Here is an 18,352-nt window from a genome sequence, read left to right on the forward strand (position 1 = left end):
CGTGTCCAATGAACCAGGCTCCCCCAGCTCTGGGGCGGGAGTGGTGGGAGGAGCCCTGTGGAGCCCCAGGAGACAGACTCTCAACACAGCCTCTTCTAATGATGGACATGGCCAGTGCTTGTAATATGGAACTAATGGAACTAATGGAACTGGCATGGGAAAGGTGTTTTTTTTTGTTTGTTTGTTTTTTGCTGTACGCGGGCCTCTCACTGCTGTGGCCTCTCCCGTTGCGGAGCACAGGCTCCGGATGCGCAGGCTCAGCGGCCATGGCTCACGGGCCCAGCCGCTCTGCGGCATGTGGGATCTTCCCGGACCGGGGCATGAACCTGTGTCCCCTGCATTTCCCCTCACCTCAAACAATCTTGTCTTTGTCCCCATTAATTCATAGATATTATTCCTTTATTTAATAAAAAAGAAAAAAGTTTTTAAGATATAAAAATATGAAAAGAATGAATCAACTTTTATAAACTGAACTCTGTTCCCCTCTCCTAAATTCATATGTTGAAACCCTAATATTTATTTCATCAGAATGCAATTGTATATGGACATAGGGTGGTTACCTTTGTGATTAGTTTAAGGTGAGTCCTTTAGCATGGGTCCTTAATCCAAGCAGACCTATGCTCTTGAAGAAAAGCAAGAAACTCTGCAGAACTCTGTATCTCAAGGACAGAAGAGCTGCTGGTTGAAGGCATGATGTGCATTCATTCGCCAGTAGATCTGGAAGGACCCGAGATTTGAAAAAGCCTTAGGTCCTCACAATCACCACTTTCTTCTCAGTTACATGAGCTTCGATGACTAAAAATGAATGTTAAGATGATCTTCAAGGCTGAGAAATAAAGACCATGTACAGTATGACTTTTTTGGTAGAACTTTATTTATACCGAATAAAAATTTTAAAACAAAGCTTTAGAATAAAGTTCATTAAAATATAATAAGCAAAGCCATGGGAATGTTTACCACCATTATTTACACAGAGTCCACAAAACTTGTCTCAAGACAGGGAACTGCTGAAATTTTGCAAAGCACAGGGTTTGGCCCTTTAGCCAGTTTCAAAAAATTCAGACATTTGCCACCAAAGTCTGATGAATGCCGTAGCTTCCTATTCACACCAAGTTACTCAGTTACTTAAAATGGATTTAGATTGACTAACAATTTGACATGTCACTTTGCTAAGTACCATTTGACATAGGACTCTGTTTCTGTCGTGAGACAGCACAGTGCTTGCAAGTGTGTGTGCCGAAGCATGACATGGGTTTCCACCATTGTGTAACCCACTCTTCATTGGATTAAGGGTCTGAGGGTGTGGTCACTCTCAACCCCGAGAGAGAAGGATGGGCTCTTTACTGAGGAATTCTCTTATCAAACTCCAGGAATGCCTCTGAGAGGCTCCCAAATAGATTCACATGGGGGTGTAGACGTTCAGCATACGAATTTGGGGGAACACAATTCAGTTCACAGCACACTTCACTTGTTAAAAAGATTTCTGCCCAAAGGAAAACAAACATTTTAACACTTCACTCAACTTCCTGAATTTCCACTCTACTCTTATTTTTTAAATTAATTAATTAACTTATTTATTTATTCATTATTTATTTTTGGCTGCGTTGTGTCTTCATTGATGCGTGTGGACTTTCTCTATTTGCGGCTAGTGGGTGCTACTCCTCGTTGTGGTGCACAGACTTCTTATTGCGGTGGCTTCTCTTGTTGCGGAGCACGGGCTCTAGGTGCATGGGCTTCAGTAGTTGTGGCTTGTGGTCTCAGTAGATGTGGCTCAGAGGTTCTAGAGCACAGGCTCAGTAGTTCCTGTGCAGGGTCTAAGTTGTTCCACAGAATGGGGGATCTTCCTGGACCAGGACTCAACCCATTTCACCTGCATTGGCAGGCAGATTCTTAACAACTATGCCACCAGGGCGCCCCCACCAAGCATCTTGGTGGCAGGCACCTTCTTGAGACAAACACTGCAATGATAGGCATTTTTGCCATCCAGCTTATCGGGCTTCACCAACTTGTTCAAAGCTTGCACCACACTCTGAGCTGCTGTGATATCCAGGGTGATGTCCGGGTAAGGGTTGAGAGTGTCCAAAACCCCGAGGCAGTGGAGACATTGGATCTGAGATCTCCACGACCCGCCAACGGTTCAATGGATGAGAGTGGTGTCCCCGGAGGGATGGCCTAACAGCTCGTGCGCACTCAAGCATGCTTGCCACATGGCATCCAGAGTGAATATGAGAAACTCGTGGGCATCTTCCTGCTTGTGTCTGTGGAAGCTAATGACCAGGCCCTTCTGGGGCTGGATCACCTCTTCAGGATGAAGGAGGGCTCGGGTAATGTGATTTTGCATAGCACACAACATGCAGAAGGTCTGGTTTGGACAGACTGTCGAGTGTTGCTGGGACAGCATCGAGCTGGCCAGGGGTGGTGTGTGGGTCAGACACTGCAGCGCTGCATTCATGTAGCAGGTATTCCCCACATTCTGAAGGCTAGCTTCCACCACAGAGGGTCTCCTCCAAGTCAGGAGAAGTTTCTGGTCATGAGCCAGCCCTGCTGACACTGGAGACCCTCAGAGTAATAGAGCAGTACTCAGATTATTTCCTGACCTGCGTTTGAGCCATTTACTACAAGTGATGTTTTATGAGTTTACAATTTCCATTACATCTTACATAGGCATCATTGGTACAATACAACCTGAAATCCTTGCTACCTCTTTTTTTTTTTTTCCAACTCGTTCTCTGATAGGCAGATTCCCCTCCACTCTGCTGTATAGGATCTGGCAGTCAGAAAGCCTGTGAGTTTTGTCTGTTAGTAATTTTTCTTAGCAGCTTCTTTTGAAGGGTAGGAGAGCTTGAATGGAATCTCCTTTCATCTACAGGACCTCCCACATTGTTTCCCAATCATATCCTGAAAAACAGGTAGTCATCTGTTCATGACATCTCTAATGAACGAAAAGATCTTCACACATCCTCTGAACAACCTCCAGTTTCTTAGGAGGCTAAACATGAACATTCATCACTGCAATCTTTCAACCTGCACTTTACCTTTGGACTCAAATCATGGTTGCTAAAAACTCTCACTTCCCACAGAGGGCTCTTCTAGTTCATTCAAGTGCCTCATGTTTCACCGTGACTTCATGCTGATGCACAAAATTGTTGTGGTAATGGTGGTGCTCTTACCTCTTTCTCCTTTTGGTGTTTTCAGCACATCCCCCTTGCAATAGAAGTCAAAGCCCAGCTATCTTTGGATGAGCATCCTTGTGATTTGTAAAGTGCAAGCAAGGAATGGACAATCCAGTCATTCCTTTTAGGCATTTTCCCAGGTCGTCCAAGGCCTCAGAACTATTTCCACCTTTAATGGCCTGGTTGCCCACCTTCCGTCAACTCTTCTACGTCACAGGACACCCCCAGAATTTTCTGTGCAGTGCTGACCCAGGAGGTTGGGGCACAGCATGTCCCACACATTTGGCAGTGCCAGCAGTAGGAGACCCCAGCAGGCAGGGAATATTCATGGAGTACATCAAGGGCTCAGAAAATATTCTCCATACTTGGGTGCGCATGAACGTTCCTGAGGCACCTTCAGGCCACGTCATTTTCAAGAATCTGACATTGCAGCAAAGGATGTGTAAGAACACCCACAACGTTCCATCCACAAGGACTCTTCCAACACCACCCCTGGGGAAAGGCCTCAGACACTTCTTAGACCCAGTCACCACTCCCGTCCTCTCCAGGCTCATCCCAGCAGAGAACCCCACCTCAAAGTTCAGTAGTAATAAGTTCAAACTGAATATCTTGTCCCACGAACACTCCAGACTAACCGTCGTTCCACAAGGCTAGAGTAGCCACACTTGTGACAGAAACTCTTTCTTCTGCGTGACTCTAGGTTTGTCAGTTGGATGTGGGGGTGTCTGCAAGGATGTGCATCAGACCTTTCTGCAGTGCTCCCACAGACCTCTGCTTCTTCTTGTTCTTTTTCTTGGAGGCTCTGGCTCTCCTGCTGAGACAAGGGACGTTGCTGCCGCTGTTTATTGGCCCCTGGGGTGCGGTGTCCCCGGTGACACACTTGAGCTGGCAGTTCTCTTCCTCACACAGTTTTGTGCCCATTCCACCTCTGTAGTTCGATGGGTGAATCACGACTGCATCGGCAGGCAGGGCGGACTCGATCTTCCTGAGGTTGAACCCAGGCTTAGGTCGGTTGGGTGTCTGGAGGCGTCTCCACTGCTCTAAGCTGACTTCTTGAGCGTCTGTTCCCTCCAGGGGCTCCTCCGACCCAGGAACTCCGATGCTGGCGTATCTTTCCGGCTCCCTGTGGGCCTCCATGCTGCATGTGGGCACAGCCCTCAGGGATGTCCGTGCCCCTCCTGGTGACACTCCCCCACTGTCTCCTTCCAGTGCACTATTCTGGACGTAAAAGAGGACATAGGCACTTTGGCTCAGGGCAGAAGTCACATCACAGGCGGTTACCATGGCATCATCCATTTTATACCACTGGCCATTTCCAGCTTTGATATAACAAAAGTAGTGTCCTTGGTGAGCACTCCACCCGGAGTGCACCAGCACAGCATAGAGCGTGTAATCCAGTGGCCCTGCCTTCTGGTCCAACATGTACGGGTGTAAATCGAGGCGCTCGGGATAGTGCACTTTCTGAACCATTTTGGCTCCTGTGACCTCTGTGAACCGTTTCAGCACAACGATCAGGACCTGGGAGGCACTGTGCAAAGTCAACCTCTTGGTGGCAGACACCCTCTTGAGACAAACACTGCAATGATAGGCATTTTCGCCGTCCAGCTTCTCGGGCTTCACCAACTCGTTCAAAGCTTGCACCACACTGTGAGCTGCCGTGATATCCAGGGTGATGTCCAGGTAAGGGTCGAGAGTGTCCGAAACCCCGAGGCAGTGGAGACATTGGATCTGAGATCTCCAAGACCCGCCAAAGATTTGATGGACGAGGGTGGTGTCCTCGGAGGGATGGCCTAACAGCTCGTGTGCACTCAAGCATGCTTGCTGCATGGCATTCAGAGTGAACATCAGAAACTCGTGGGCATCTTCCTGCTTGTGTCTGTGGAAGCTAGCGACCAGGTCCTTCCCGGGCAGGATCACCTCTCCAGGCTGAAGGAGGGCTCGGGTAATGTGAGTTTGCATAGCACACAGCATGCAGAAGGTCTGGTTTGGACAGACTGTCGAGTGTTGCTGGGACAGCATCGAGCTGGCCAGTGGTGGTGTGTGGGTCAGACACTGCAGCGCTGCATTCATGTAGCAGGTGTTCCCCACATTCTGAAGTCCGGCCCCCACCACAAACGGTAACCTCCAAGTCAGGAGAAGTTTCTGGTCACAAGCCAGCCCTGCTGGCACTGGAGTCAAGTCACCGCGCTGACTGCACCAAACCAGCTGGGATGGCGGGGACGATTCCTCAGGTCGAGGGGGCCCCCAGCGGGCATCAACACCACTGGCACTTGGCTGATGAGAGTGGGGTTTGGGAAAGATGTCGAACTGAGGCAGACACTCATCTCCCCAGTCAAGAGAAGCAGCCTCCACGTCTCTGCAAAGAAGGTCCACGAGATTTTCCATCTCGGCGCTCCAGACGCACAACGATGCCTCCTTCCCGGAGACAGTTGGTCTGCAAGTGACAGCCTGGGACACCCCCATCAGCCATTTTATAGCTCACTCCTAGCCCTGCCCCCGCCCCTGCCACCCCAACTGTACAAGACCTACCAATGCGTTGCAAGCTCTTAATTGGATTAAGGGTCTGAGGGCGTGGTCGCTCTGAAACCGAAGAAAGAGAGAACAATGGACACATTTCTTGAGGAATTCTCTTTACCAAAATCAGGACCACCTCTGAGAGGCTCCCCAGTAGATTCACACAGTGGTGTAGACGTTCAGCATAGGCATTTGAGGGAACACAATTCAATCCACAACGCACTTCACTTGTTAAAAAGATTTCTGACAGAAGGGAAAACAAACATTTTAACACTTCTCTCAACTTCCCGAATTTCAACAGTATTCTTACGTGACAGAATTTCTTGAGAGCTTTCCACATCAACTTCGATAGTTTATGAATTGCCACTTGCACTCAGAGTCTGAGCAAGTGATTCAAGGAGTGTAAAACCTCTCAGGGAATACATTATCCCATCACTCTTAGGTCAGGAAGCTCTTATGTACCCTCTCCCTATCCTCAAATTATCTGTCCTTCTCTTCAACAGTGAAACAGTGTGCGCGCTAAATCATTCCCTGAGACAGAATTAAAGTGTGCACCTGTGCTTGTGTGCATGTGTGTGGGTGTGTGTTTAGACATTTCTGAAGGTGGTGTTTGGAAAATTTGACACCCCAAGAAAAAGTGTCCATAGGGAAAGACGATCAGTGTTTGGGGACGCCTGGTAAAATCGCAGGCAGGGTGCGCTTTCCTCTGGTGACTCCTTGCCAACCTTCCCAGAGAGGGAAGTCTTCAGCACAGATAGTTCCTTGGAGGCCAGCCATCAGGGGAACACCTCTCTGTCACCACTGGGCCCTGCTGCTTCCTTGGCAACCGGCCTTTTCTTCCTGACCACCCATTTGAATGGACCTCTCTCCACACAGTTCAGTCTGGCCACATTTTCCCAAAGGGGGCACCTTCCTTGCCAAGTTTCGAGTTCCTGCTGTCTCAAGCACCCATAAGAGGAAGCCCCAAGAGCAAGGACTCCAGGTGGCTTAGGGAGACTTGCATCTGTACATGGACCCGAGATGGAGAATGGATCGAGAGACTCGGATGTACCTGAGTTCTGCTTTCCAGAATGCACAGAATCTCGGGCCACCCGTTCTCTGGTCATTATCACAGGCTAGGCGTTCTGTTGAAAGAGTGCTTGCAGAGTGTCCTTCTGACTCAGCCTCAGAACAAGCCTCCTCCTTCGCGATGGTCTTGAGAGTCAGTCTGTGGGAGAGAAAAGGGGGAATGTGTCAGGGGCGCATCCATGGAGGTGCAAACCAATGGTACCGGCCCAGCGCTGGTCCTTGGGCCACGTGAAAAATCTCTAAGCCAGGGGAAGACACTGCATTTGGAACTACCTTGGGTACACCCCGAAAGCCACACTGACTGGCACCCTGGCAGTTCATGCAAAGCTGAGAGTCAAGGTTATGGGGATCCCCCCACCACTAGCCAATGATCCACAGGACGCCATGCAAACAGAAGGGGAAAGCCCTAGAAACACAGGCTAACGTGACCAAAATGGGTGGAAGGATTTTCCACCTATGGAGGCCTGGGAAAGTCCTGATGGCTTCTACCACATTCAGCTCGAACTCTCTGCTAATGAGAGGAGCCGGGCTTCTGGCATGTCATACGCACAGGGAACATCTGCTTTCACTACTTGAAAGGAAACAAGACGAAACTGAAACGAAGCCAGACAAACACACAAGCCAACCCCCAACACAGAATGCACTATGAGATTGTTTAGAAGACCCACATTTTTGATACCAACATGGGGCCCCATTTGATGGCACCCCCCCACCCTCACACACACAACAGCCCGGTACTACCCGGAAGATGAGTTTCCCTTTCTAGGCACCAAGGTCATGCTGACTCACCGAGTGTGCACGCTATTCTTTCAGTTGGGCAGCCTTGAAGGGCTACCCCCAACCCTGTCCTATTTGAGGTTGGATCATTCTGATGACAAGGAATAGATAGGTGGTTGTTTCCTGATTTCCAAACGGGGAGCCAGGTGTGATGGCCAGGGTGGGTGTGGTTTCAGGCATGTCCGGCACTTCCCTGAGATCTTGAGTTTCCTGAACTCTCTCCAACTGTGGGACAACACCAACCCATCTGCATAGGCTACCTGCTCTAGCAGCTGGCAGCTGGTGATGTAAGGTTGTCTCCAGGTCTCCCCCTGGAAGGAGGCAAGGCAAGGCAAGGGTTTCAAACACCTAACCAAGAGTTCACTAAAAAGCACCCTTCCTTCTTGCCAACTCCACGGAAAATCTTTGGAAAACACTCAAGAAACTAATGTGTCACACTGTGGATTTTGCCTTTCCAGAGGCTCCTGCACTGCCTACCTTGGAGTCAAGTAGGAGACAGTTCGAGTGCTCCTGGAATCTCTGTTTCCCAGGCTCTAGCTTTCAGTTGTTCTCAAAGAAAAACTATCTTTTTCTTCTATTATTAATACATACTGGATGTGGATTCTTTCCCTGGCCACCAGAGAAGTTAATCAGTTCAAATGGAACACGCAACAAAAGAGAAAATTGGTAACAACAAGAAGAGAACGTGTGAAATCACCTAAAATCCCAAACACGGTCAACTGGAAAATAGTGTCAATTTAGTTGGGAACGTTTTCCAACACTCATGTTCTGTTCTCTGCAACCACAGCCTGGAACTTACGGTAGAGAAGCCATTCTCCAGTAACAGGGCTACCAATTTCCATTTCGATTTCAAGAAGGAAAACAAACGAACCAGCAAACCAGAAATATGTATGTGAAATGCCCAACTTACTGTACATCTTTTGCCCAACTGATTCCTGAAACATGTCTCACGAAATCTATCCATGCCATTTGGTGGTCATTGGCAATCTTCAGTCTTCCCGATGATCAACCCTTGGGGTAGAAAGGTGCAGCAGCACATTTGGATGATACAACCCCAGAGCCCAGATGCTGAGGCAGTGTACCTCTGGAGGTGCTGGATGTACTGGAAGAGCTGGACGAATCCATGGAGGTAGACACACACAGATGGCATGGAAACTACTGGCAAACACTTCAGTACCCAGAAGCTCAGGACTTATAATGGATGAGGATGCCCCGCCCCTATTTATGTAAATATCAGCAGATGGTGGGGAACACTTCATAGCAAATTGAGGAACTGGAAGGAATCCCTTGAGGCAAGTGAGCATTGGAATGGAAGGCCTTTTCGGAGGATTCCAGGTACCTTTGAAGCTGCCGCCCTCATCATCCTTTCCCAGAATGCTTGGGGTCCAGTGCTCTCTCTTTTTCACACCTTTTCACATTCCACACATACTTTTGCTCTCCGTGACTTTCCCCAACTCTGAGTCCTTCACGCTTAGGTGTGACTCTGTACTTTCCCAAATGGAGAGAGAGCCTAGAGCTTAGCTTGCCTCGAGTACATTTCCCAATTCCCTCATCACCACCAGGACGTCATTGCCTCCCACTTCTAAAGCATTTCCTTGGCTGGGGTTTGAGTTCCCGATAATTCACATACTAAGCTTGAGTGATTATCTAGGGTCTACCCATGGTCCGCAACAGTTCGGGACTTTTTCAGAGGTGCCCTGAAACCCACCCCCTTCCTCACATGCCGTGGAGAGACCAGAGAAAGGGGCACAACACACGTGTAGGTTTCACAAGCCAAGGAACGGATTTTCAGTGCTTGTCCTTCGTGTCCCCAAGACGAAGTCGGTTTCACATTCACTGGTCAACTGGCATCTGTACGAAGGAGGAAGAGAAGGAGGACGAGGAGGAGGAGGAGGAGGATATGAAGCAAGTTAGATGATGGATGATGACACAGCTGGGTTTGAAAGGAATGCTTTGGATTCCAAGTACAACCATCCCAACATTTTCGGTGCGTTTGGGCTGCAGAGACTCCTGAGCTGTTCCATCTTAGGCCTAAAAAGAGGTGCTATCCCAGGATGCCTAAATTAAAGAATCCTAATACCGACAGGACCAGGGCTATGTTGTGGACAATGATCAGTAGAGGTTGTTTTCCTGAGTTCAAAGACAAGTCTGAGGAATATGGCTGAGATATGGGTGAATCTGGAGCCAATGGAGATGCACTCTCCAAGCTCCAGGATAGGAATGGGGCCTCTGGGGTCCCAGGCCACCCACCACACCCTCCCTAGAAGGATCTTGACAACATTCCCTGTCAGTGATGAGGCTACCTAGCACTTGTGACGCCCCGATGTTGTGTCCTACGTGGGCCCCATGTTCTGGGGACCACACCCCACACTCTGCAAGTCCATGCTACAGGGTCTTTGGTGCCTCAGGAGTAGAGACCACACAGCAGGCAGTTCCCTCCCAACCAGCAGGTGGAGGGGAGGAGAGCAGGGGCACCAGGGAAATCTCAATAAGACAACAACACCCAGGGGTGCCAGTGGGGACAGTGATGATGCAGATGAGGCACAGACCAAGAGATGGGACCAGAGGACCCAAAAGGCAGCTGTTCAGGTCCTGGCTCAACTGCACCTCGGACACCTTTGTCCCTCATACACCCCCTTCCTCATACATCCTCTCCTTAAATGCAGATTCTTCTGATGCAAACAGGCAGAGCTTCAGACTGAAAGTCAGCTCTTCCAAAATTCTCCATCAGCAAACACTGCAGGATTCCTCTCCAGTGGGTGCCCTGGAGTCGACAACTCAGGGACTGAAGTGGATATTGGGGCCATGGACAGTGGGAGGTGATGGGGAGTGAGACTTTCATGGTTGTGGAATTTTGGTTTTGCAAGATGAAAAGTCCTAGGGATGGTGGTGATGGCTCCACGAGAAAGTGAATAGATCTGATGCCTCAGAAACGTGCACTTAAAATGGTGATGATGGTAAAGGGTATGTGACGTGTGTTTTATTTCACTTAAAATAAATTCTTAAAATAATGTCTTGTTAATTGAGATTCCATTTCGACTACCGTTCATCACAAATGTCAGAGGCCCAGACACAGTCCCCTACCTTAGGGGCCATCACGGTACCCTCACATGGCACATGGGAGACCATTCTCAGGGGAGCCTAGTCTGTGCTCACCTGACCTCTGTCCAGGGGGACCCAGGCAATGGTGACACCCATAGATTAGACATATGATATGCTATAATATTAATATGATACCACAGAGTGTTGTCACTCACCAGAACACAGAGCAGTAACCCACTCAAACATGCATGACCTCATATGAATGTGACAAGATTAAGAGAAGAAAAGGAACCACAGGTTAATCAGGGCAACACCCTTGATGCAGAGGTTGGAAATCTCAAAGGGGACAAGACACACTGCAGGCAAAGAGAACATATGTGGTCTCCCCGTACCTGTGATCCTGACCCATGCAGATGTGGTGAGACCCACACAGTCCCCACACCCTATACCCGGGGTCACACATCCAAACTCACCACAGTGACCCCTCCTCACCAGACCCTGCACCTGGGATCACACATCCCCTGGTCAGGACACCATGGCTCTGCTGGTTGCCCCCCTAATGTGGAAACAACCTGGGTTCCTGGGACCTCCTGGGATGGGAAAAATTGTAAGGTGGGTCTCCTCTCCCCACACTTGTCCCAGAGAACCCCTCCTCTTCTCACCTTGGTTCGTTGTGATTTTAACTATTTTTAAAGCTTTCATGCTAGAGTTGAACACACTACCTTAGTTCTGGCAGGCTCAGTCTTTCTTGTCTCACTTTCATGTTGAGAAAACTCACAGGACAGCAGGGCTGAAAGCCGAGGGGCAGCTCTTGGCAGGCTCAGTCTTTCTTGTCTCACTTTCATGTTGAGAAAACTCACAGGACAGCAGGGCTGAAAGCCGAAGGGCAGCTCTGGATCCTGCTGAGTAGGGACGGGAGACAGGAAGGAGAGCTCTGCAGCAGCCTCAGCTGTTGCCCATCGGTCTTTTGCCCGATCTGTGTGCCCTGCAATCAATTCACCAGCTAAACCTGCACCTTTATGCACCATGCACGTGCTGGTAAATTGGAACTATTGCCAGGTAGCCCTCCTGAGGATTTTCCATGAGCCCAGGGAAGGTGAACCTTGCAGGGATTAAGACTAAGGCTCCGACCATAGCAATGACCCTTGGGAGGACCAGGTGACCACACTCAGAACAGAGGCTGTTACCTAGACAAGCCCACCTCAGCTCCAGACCCCAGACATCTAAGCACTGACCTTCAGATGCAGGCAAGGAGCTTCCCAGTACTGAGGCCATGCCGGGTTTCTACCCAGGTCCCCATACTCCTAATGTACACAGAACGTGGTCAGGTCTAAATCTTCTTATTATAGACAACACATGGTCAGCTCTAAACATAATCAGTAGACAGGACATGCAGAGGTTTAAATCTACCGTGTAGACAACTTGATCATATTTAAACTAGCTTAGGGCTGATCTCACAGGAGGTACAGATCTCACACATGGGACTCTCATGATTGGACGCCCACATCAGGAAACTGAACAAAATCTTTGTCATTAAACATTTCAACAGGCAAAACAGAAATGTTACCAATTTCTCTGCCCACCTGATGGTCAGCATCCATGGGGGAGCCACGAACGTCTTGTAGTGCAGCCTAGTCTCCTGCAAGGACAGACAAGAAGTGACGTGATTCCAGACTGTGAGGCATCCAAAAGGAGGCGGCCACACTGGAAGCCCAGGCAGGACAGTACTTCATGGTCCGGGTCGGAAGATCCGGCCTGTCCATTCTGCTGGCCGATTCCGGGCGGGGAACTCAGGGCCGCTGAGAGCCCTGCACTCAGGTCCTGCTTCCCTGCAGCGTGTGCGAGGGGTGGGTGGATGGAGGGGGGTGGCTGACGGCTCCTATGGCTCCCGGTCGCGTGACCTCATGCCCTGGAGCTGACACCCAGCACGGGCCCCGAGCTGTCTTCGAGGGGAGACAGGGGAGAGGTAGGGGCACAGAAGCCGTTGGAGAGGAGAACCCACCACGGAACTCCTTGCACAGTGGCTCTTCCCCACCCGAGGACCCACCTGCAAATCTTGGGCCCCATGTCACCCCTCACCCCACCACCCCCGAGGGCAGGGCACCTGCTCTTTCAAAAGCACAGGGTCTCACATGATGGAGACTCAGTGGGGACAGTCACGCCCCCACTCCTGATACTGTGTTTGGGGAGAATGAACCCCCTTGACTGGGTGATGGGACCCTGTGAGGAGAGAGGTGGTGGCCCCATCCAAGTCAGGGCCTGGCTGAGAGATGGGAACACAGGATCCAAGTTCAGGGCCTGGAGGCCAGGCCAACAGGAGGGATACCCCCAACCCCGGCCAGGCTCTCCAACTGTGACATTATAGCTTTAGGGGACCAGGGGCAGGTGACTGAATGTAATGAGGGTCTAAACTGGACCCTGAATGGGGCTTTAAGAAGGTGTGAAGGATGTTACTGAGACAGTGACAGTCATTGGAATACAGACTCTGTGTCAGGACATTCTGCTCCATTACTTTAAATCCCTGAGATCTGTGACCTTTACGTGGCTATGCAGGATTGTTAGAGCAGGTGCATGCAGACATATCTGGGACAGAATTCAGTCTGCAACCAACTTGCAAGTGGTTCCAGCAAACACAAAGGTGTGCCCACAGGCAAGCACAGCACACACACAAACATATGCACGAGCACAGCACAAATATATTCACACACTAGTATATGAACACAGAAGCATGCATATGCCCATGCACACACTAACGTGTGCAAGTGCACATACCTATGCACATGCACAGCACAAGTATGCAAAGAGGCACATGCACACACATAGCACACACACAGGGACTAAAGTGAATACCGTAAAGCATTAATTCCTGAACACAAGTGAAGCTGACATGTATTCTTCCCTTTTTCTTAGCTTTGATGTTTTTCACAATTAAAAGTTTAAGAAAAAAGTTAATGGCAAATGACCTTTGATTCATAGGACTTTCTGACATTACTCCACAAATATTGTGACAGGAGAAATGAATGTAGATATTACATGTGTCCACTAATGGATGAATGGAGAAGAAAAACACGTTCCATCCATACAAGGGAATGTTATTCAGGCTAAAAAGGAAGGCAATTCTGACACACGCTGCAGCAAGGATGAACCTTCAGGGCATTATGCTCAGTGATGTAAGCCAGACACAAAACAACACACAGTGCTCGTTGCACTCATACAGGCCCCTAGAGCTGTCGGAAACATAGAGACAGAAAATAGGATATTGAGTGCCAGGGGCTGAGGGAGGGAGAATGGGGAGTGAGTGTTTAATGGGGACTGTTTCAATGTTGCAAGATGAAAAAGTTCTGGAGGACGATGGCGGTCAGGGTTGCACAATAGTGCAAATTATTTCATGACCCTGAAATGTGCACTTAAAAATGGTTAAGATATTAAATTTTATGTTATGTGTATTTGACCGCAATTTTAAAAACTTTTTAAAAAACAACAGGAAATGATCCATGAATACAACAAGGTGCACAACTTCACTAACAACACAGGGATTAAAACCATAAGAAAAAAACTGTGCATACACCTACCAGAATGGCAGACATGGAAGACATAGCATCAAATGCCAGCAGGCTGTGGGGCAATGGAAAGCCTGGTACGCAGCGGGGGGATGCAACCACTTCTGAGACAATCGGGTCTCAGAGAGCGAAGTCCGTGCACACAGACCCGCAGGGCTCCTCCAAGCTGAACACCAACCCACCAGCCCTGAACAAGGACACACGGACATGGACTCTGCAGACACAGGAGCCAAACCTGAAAGAACCTGAAGGCCATCACAAGCGGATGCAGAAATGAAACATGCACGCTCCTATGAAGGAATATTCCACAGCCATGGAGTACATTTTGTTTAAAGGTAGTAAAACTATAAAAATTATTAAAAAAAAACTATATTCACAAGATTAAAGAATCTCATGGAGACAATGCTGAGCCATCAAGGGCAATAAAGCAGCATGCACAGTACACACATTTACAGACTTTGGAAGTAGGCAAAGCTGGGCTGTGTTGTTTAAGGATGCGTGCTTGGGTGTAAACTCTGAGGACAAGTCACTGACACAAAATCAGGAGAACAGCTACCTCACGGTGGGGAGGAGGCTGTGACGAGGGAAGGGCACTCCTGGGTGTCCACTCATCATGTTCTGTTTCTTGATGTTTATGATTATTCTTTACATGTATATAACCTAATCCTTAATATGTACTTACATCTTATCATTTTTCTTTATTAAAAAGGGTGTCGTCCCAACAAAGGAGAAAGAAACCTGCTCCTCCCAGGGAAGAAAAGGAATAGTTTCTACCAGTGAAATCTCGATACCATGGCTGCTTCAAACATCAAGCCTGACAGCAACTCCCGTGAGAGGGGCACCGGGACCACAACACTCAGAAGGAGGATCTGGGGCCCCAGTCCTGGGTCACTGACTCTGAGGAGCCCACGGCACCTGGTCAAAGTTCTCAGTCATTCTGTGCACGACGCTTTTGCCTTGGTTGCTCTGGCACAGTTGGGCCGGCACCATCGCTGGGAGAGAAAGAAGAAACGTGCAGAAGAGGGAACAGGGTTTCAAGCTGACCCACCTCCTTCTACGGAGACGATGCCACAGTCCCTAAGAGAGGACAGCAAGGACACGGAATCCAGCCTCTCTACCTGAGGCCTGGCCACACTAGAGCTGCACGCTTCTGATGCCACAGGGAGAATTTCGCGAGGTGCCCTCAGATCACCTGGTTGGACACACGGGGCGTTCAGACACGCAGGTCCTGTCCGACCCCGCACCTCTGCTGTCACATTATGGAGGTGGCCCTGGAAGTCTCCAGGTTTCAATTTTGATAACATTTTTATTGACGTTGCATTTCTTTACCACACACCTGAGGTTGCCTGGCAAACCTCCCCGATCTCTTCCGCGGGGTCTCCCCTGGGCTAGCCCTCGGCCCTGAGCTACTCGCCCATCAGCACCTCTTCGGCGGGGTCTCCCTTGGGTTCACACGTGGGCCCTGGCTGCTCGTCCAAAACTCCTCTGAGACCCTGGCGGGAGACCGAAACCATCCCCCGGGACATCACTAGTTCCTGTCACACCTCCTGGATCTCTTCCCCGCGGTCTCCTCTGGCCTAACCCGTGGTCTCCGTCTCCTCGTCCCGGTGGGGGACTGAATCGAGGCCCCGGGGCACCACTAATCCCTGGCAGAACTCCCCCATCTCTTCCACTACATCTCCCCTGGGCTCACCCACAGCCCCCTGGGACTGTCTCGTGGCCCCCAGCTCCTCTCCCACCACCCCCAAATTTCTGCCCGAGTCGGCTCGTCCCAGTACGGAAAGCCCTGTCAGCTCACAGACCTCAGAGCTTTACTCCCCTTCGTTTCCCCTTTATCCAGCAGTGACTCCCGGATATTTTCGAGGCTTCCCATACTCACCTGGTTTCACACTGGGATACACCCATGGCCTCACTGACACTCTCCCTTGTGGTTTCTTGACCCCAGCCGTGGGCCAAAGGCGGGGCCCACACGAGCCTGGGCCCTGCCTGTTTCTCCACGGCGCCAGTCACTGCCACACGCCTCCCCGTGGAAGAGACCTTCGTGCAGCCCACTGGCGCACACACACTTGCCCTTCACCTTGCTATTGTCACCCACTGGCTCTCACGAGAGAACGGTCTCAAGGCCGTCCTCAGCACCCCTGAGCTTATCGGTGGGACCCTCTCACCCTTGCGCCCCCAGGCTCCTCCGGCCGGCACCCCCAGCCTGCTGGCGTCCTTGTGGGTGACAGTGCAGATGGCGGGGACAACGGCCACCACCCCGCCACCCCACGCGGCCACCCGCATGGGCCCGTTTCCTGGCTGGAATCATCTCTTAGCTTCTAGAGGACCTCGTGGGGGTGGGGGGCGTGGTTGAGCAGTGGGGACAGGATGGTCCTTGTTTTCCATCACCCTCTCCCTGGCCTCCCCACTCCCTCTCCCGCCCTGCCTTCCTATAGGCTCTCATCACCCTTTCCAACCAGCAGGAAGCTGCTCGGAGGATCCCTGACTCTTTTCAGGAGAGGGACATTGTTCAGCCTGGAAGGGGCCCCCGCTCAACCACACTTGGGTCGTTGGAGAATTCTAAAGGATGCTTTCGGTTGGTGATGGCAAATAACCCAGGGAGTTCCATGACGGAGGGCCTTCTGGGAGTCCACCCTTACCTAGATGTGGCGGTGAAATCATGTATGAGATAAAAAGTGTTCCACTGTCCTCCCCCAGTACCGTGGAGTGGTCACTAGTCCCATGAGAAGGAAAGAAAGAATTCGAGCCCTTCCCCTAGGGAGGATCCATCCCACCAATCAAATTCGCCGGACAGGACACTCACATGAGGTGTGTAATTCCCTGCTGACGTTCTGTCCAGCTTTCTCCCCGCCGACTACATTGTGAACGACCAAGAGCATAAGAGCCACTTGACAGAGGAGAAACTTGGTGGGCAGGAACCCCAAGGTCAATTGCATTCGAGGTACTGGAGGCCACATGCAACATACTTCATTGGACGTCCGCAGGAACTATCAAGTTATGGATATATTTACCAACATGAAGTTGGGTAATTCAAAAAAAAAAAAGAAAAAAAAAGAGGTATGGAAAAGTGATTAAATGGCTCTTTCCGGAAATAAACCTATGCATAAAAAGAGAGATAGTTTTCCCCCAAAGCCTAACGGCTGTGAAAAACACTGCCACACAAAATGCAGTCCCATTCTTTGATGTTAAGGTGTGCGAAAAGGTGAGAGATAAGGCTCGTTGGACGAGAAATTCTCAAGGAGATCGGAGATCACTTGACTGTAAAGTCCTATAAAAGTCAGCGGGGAGAAAAACTCCTTTTCCAGTCTCCAGAGACACACTTCTGGCAGCAGCAGGCAAGTTCAGGTGAAGAGACATCTCCCCAGCTGGAGAAACAGCCCCAGCACTCAGCCCTTCCAGGCTCCTCAAGCTTCCTGGACGAACTCTTGTCAGACACGGACATTCTGGACAAGGCAGGCCCTTTTCCGAATGCGGACGCAGAGGAAGAGGAACTTGCAGCAACCCTGGAAGCCCCCCTCAGCGAGGAAGAATTCCAGGCCCTGCTCGACATGCTGCCAGCCTCCCCAGTGCCACAGGCTTAGGGGGAGGAAGGAAGGCCTTCCCCCGAGGCACTTTCAACCCTCCTTTCCTGGGAGGCCGAGCCATGGGGGAGAGAAAGATGAAGGAACAAGCAACACTCATGATAGTGTCTGGCAGGGAGACCAAGGCAAGAAGACTGTCGACGGCAACTGCTTTGTGCCCACGAGCGATGCCATGCTCCACACGGACTGTCATGACGCCTGGGCACCAGGAGGGACAGCCTCTCGGAAGCCTCAAGGAATTCTAGCCTTCCAATGACAATGAGGAGAACCCAACGCTGAACTCGATTTCCCTGTTGTATGTGACATTCCATTGATCCAATCAATAAATCTTGGCACTCAGTTCAAGTTCTTGGTTGTGCTTTGGTCGCTTTGTATTCTCCCGCATTTCCTCGGGGAGGTGAAATCCCTCCCTTCGCCTGGGACAGCATGGGAAGGTGGTCCAGATGCCCCCGTCTAGTCCCGTAGCTTGTAGCCACAAACACACCCTAGAGGAATCAAGGAAACAATCTCGGGCTTCCCTGGTGGCGCTCTGGTTGAGAGTCTGACTGCCGATGCAGGGGACATGGGTTCGTGCACCGTTCCGGGGGGTCCCACATGCCGTGGAGCGGCTGGGCCCGTGAGCCATGGCCGCTGGGCC

At 50.4% G+C, this 18,352-nt stretch overlaps 2 protein-coding genes across 2 annotated transcripts; both read right to left on the reverse strand.

Annotated features, from left to right (window-relative positions):
• Positions 1–1,897: 1,897 nt before the first annotated feature.
• LOC102989598 (ubiquitin carboxyl-terminal hydrolase 17-like protein 6) lies at positions 1,898–3,111 on the reverse strand. The gene is given in 2 exon segments (XM_024115171.1): positions 1,898–2,559; positions 3,072–3,111. Coding segments are annotated over 2 exon segments (702 nt in total).
• A 767-nt stretch (positions 3,112–3,878) lies between these two features.
• On the reverse strand, positions 3,879–16,417 carry LOC102989866 (ubiquitin carboxyl-terminal hydrolase 17-like protein 6). The gene is made up of 5 exons (XM_024115170.1): positions 16,300–16,417; positions 15,050–15,126; positions 12,158–12,213; positions 6,739–6,894; positions 3,879–5,607 (listed from the first exon to the last, which is right to left on the reverse strand). The coding sequence occupies exons 1-5, from the start codon at positions 16,415–16,417 to the stop codon at positions 3,879–3,881; spliced, it is 2,136 nt and encodes a 711-aa protein (XP_023970938.1).
• Between the last annotated feature and the right edge of the window lie 1,935 nt (positions 16,418–18,352).

The sequence above is a fragment of the Physeter macrocephalus genome, chromosome 1, assembly GCF_002837175.3.
Source record: "Physeter macrocephalus isolate SW-GA chromosome 1, ASM283717v5, whole genome shotgun sequence".
Taxonomy (NCBI): Eukaryota; Metazoa; Chordata; class Mammalia; order Artiodactyla; family Physeteridae; genus Physeter; species Physeter macrocephalus.

Bases quoted from the DNA above. Each gene is read 5' to 3' on its own strand.
- LOC102989866 (XM_024115170.1), bottom strand. From the start codon at position 16,417: ATGCGGGTGGCCGCGTGGGGTGGCGGGGTGGTGGCCGTTGTCCCCGCC. The intron at 12,214-15,049 runs GTGCCGTGGGCT...CTGTCCTTGCAG, and splicing joins TGACTGAGAACTTTGACCAG to GAGACTAGGCTGCACTACAA. The intron at 6,895-12,157 runs GTGGGCAGAGAA...TCTCTCCCACAG, and splicing joins CCATGGATGCTGACCATCAG to ACTGACTCTCAAGACCATCG.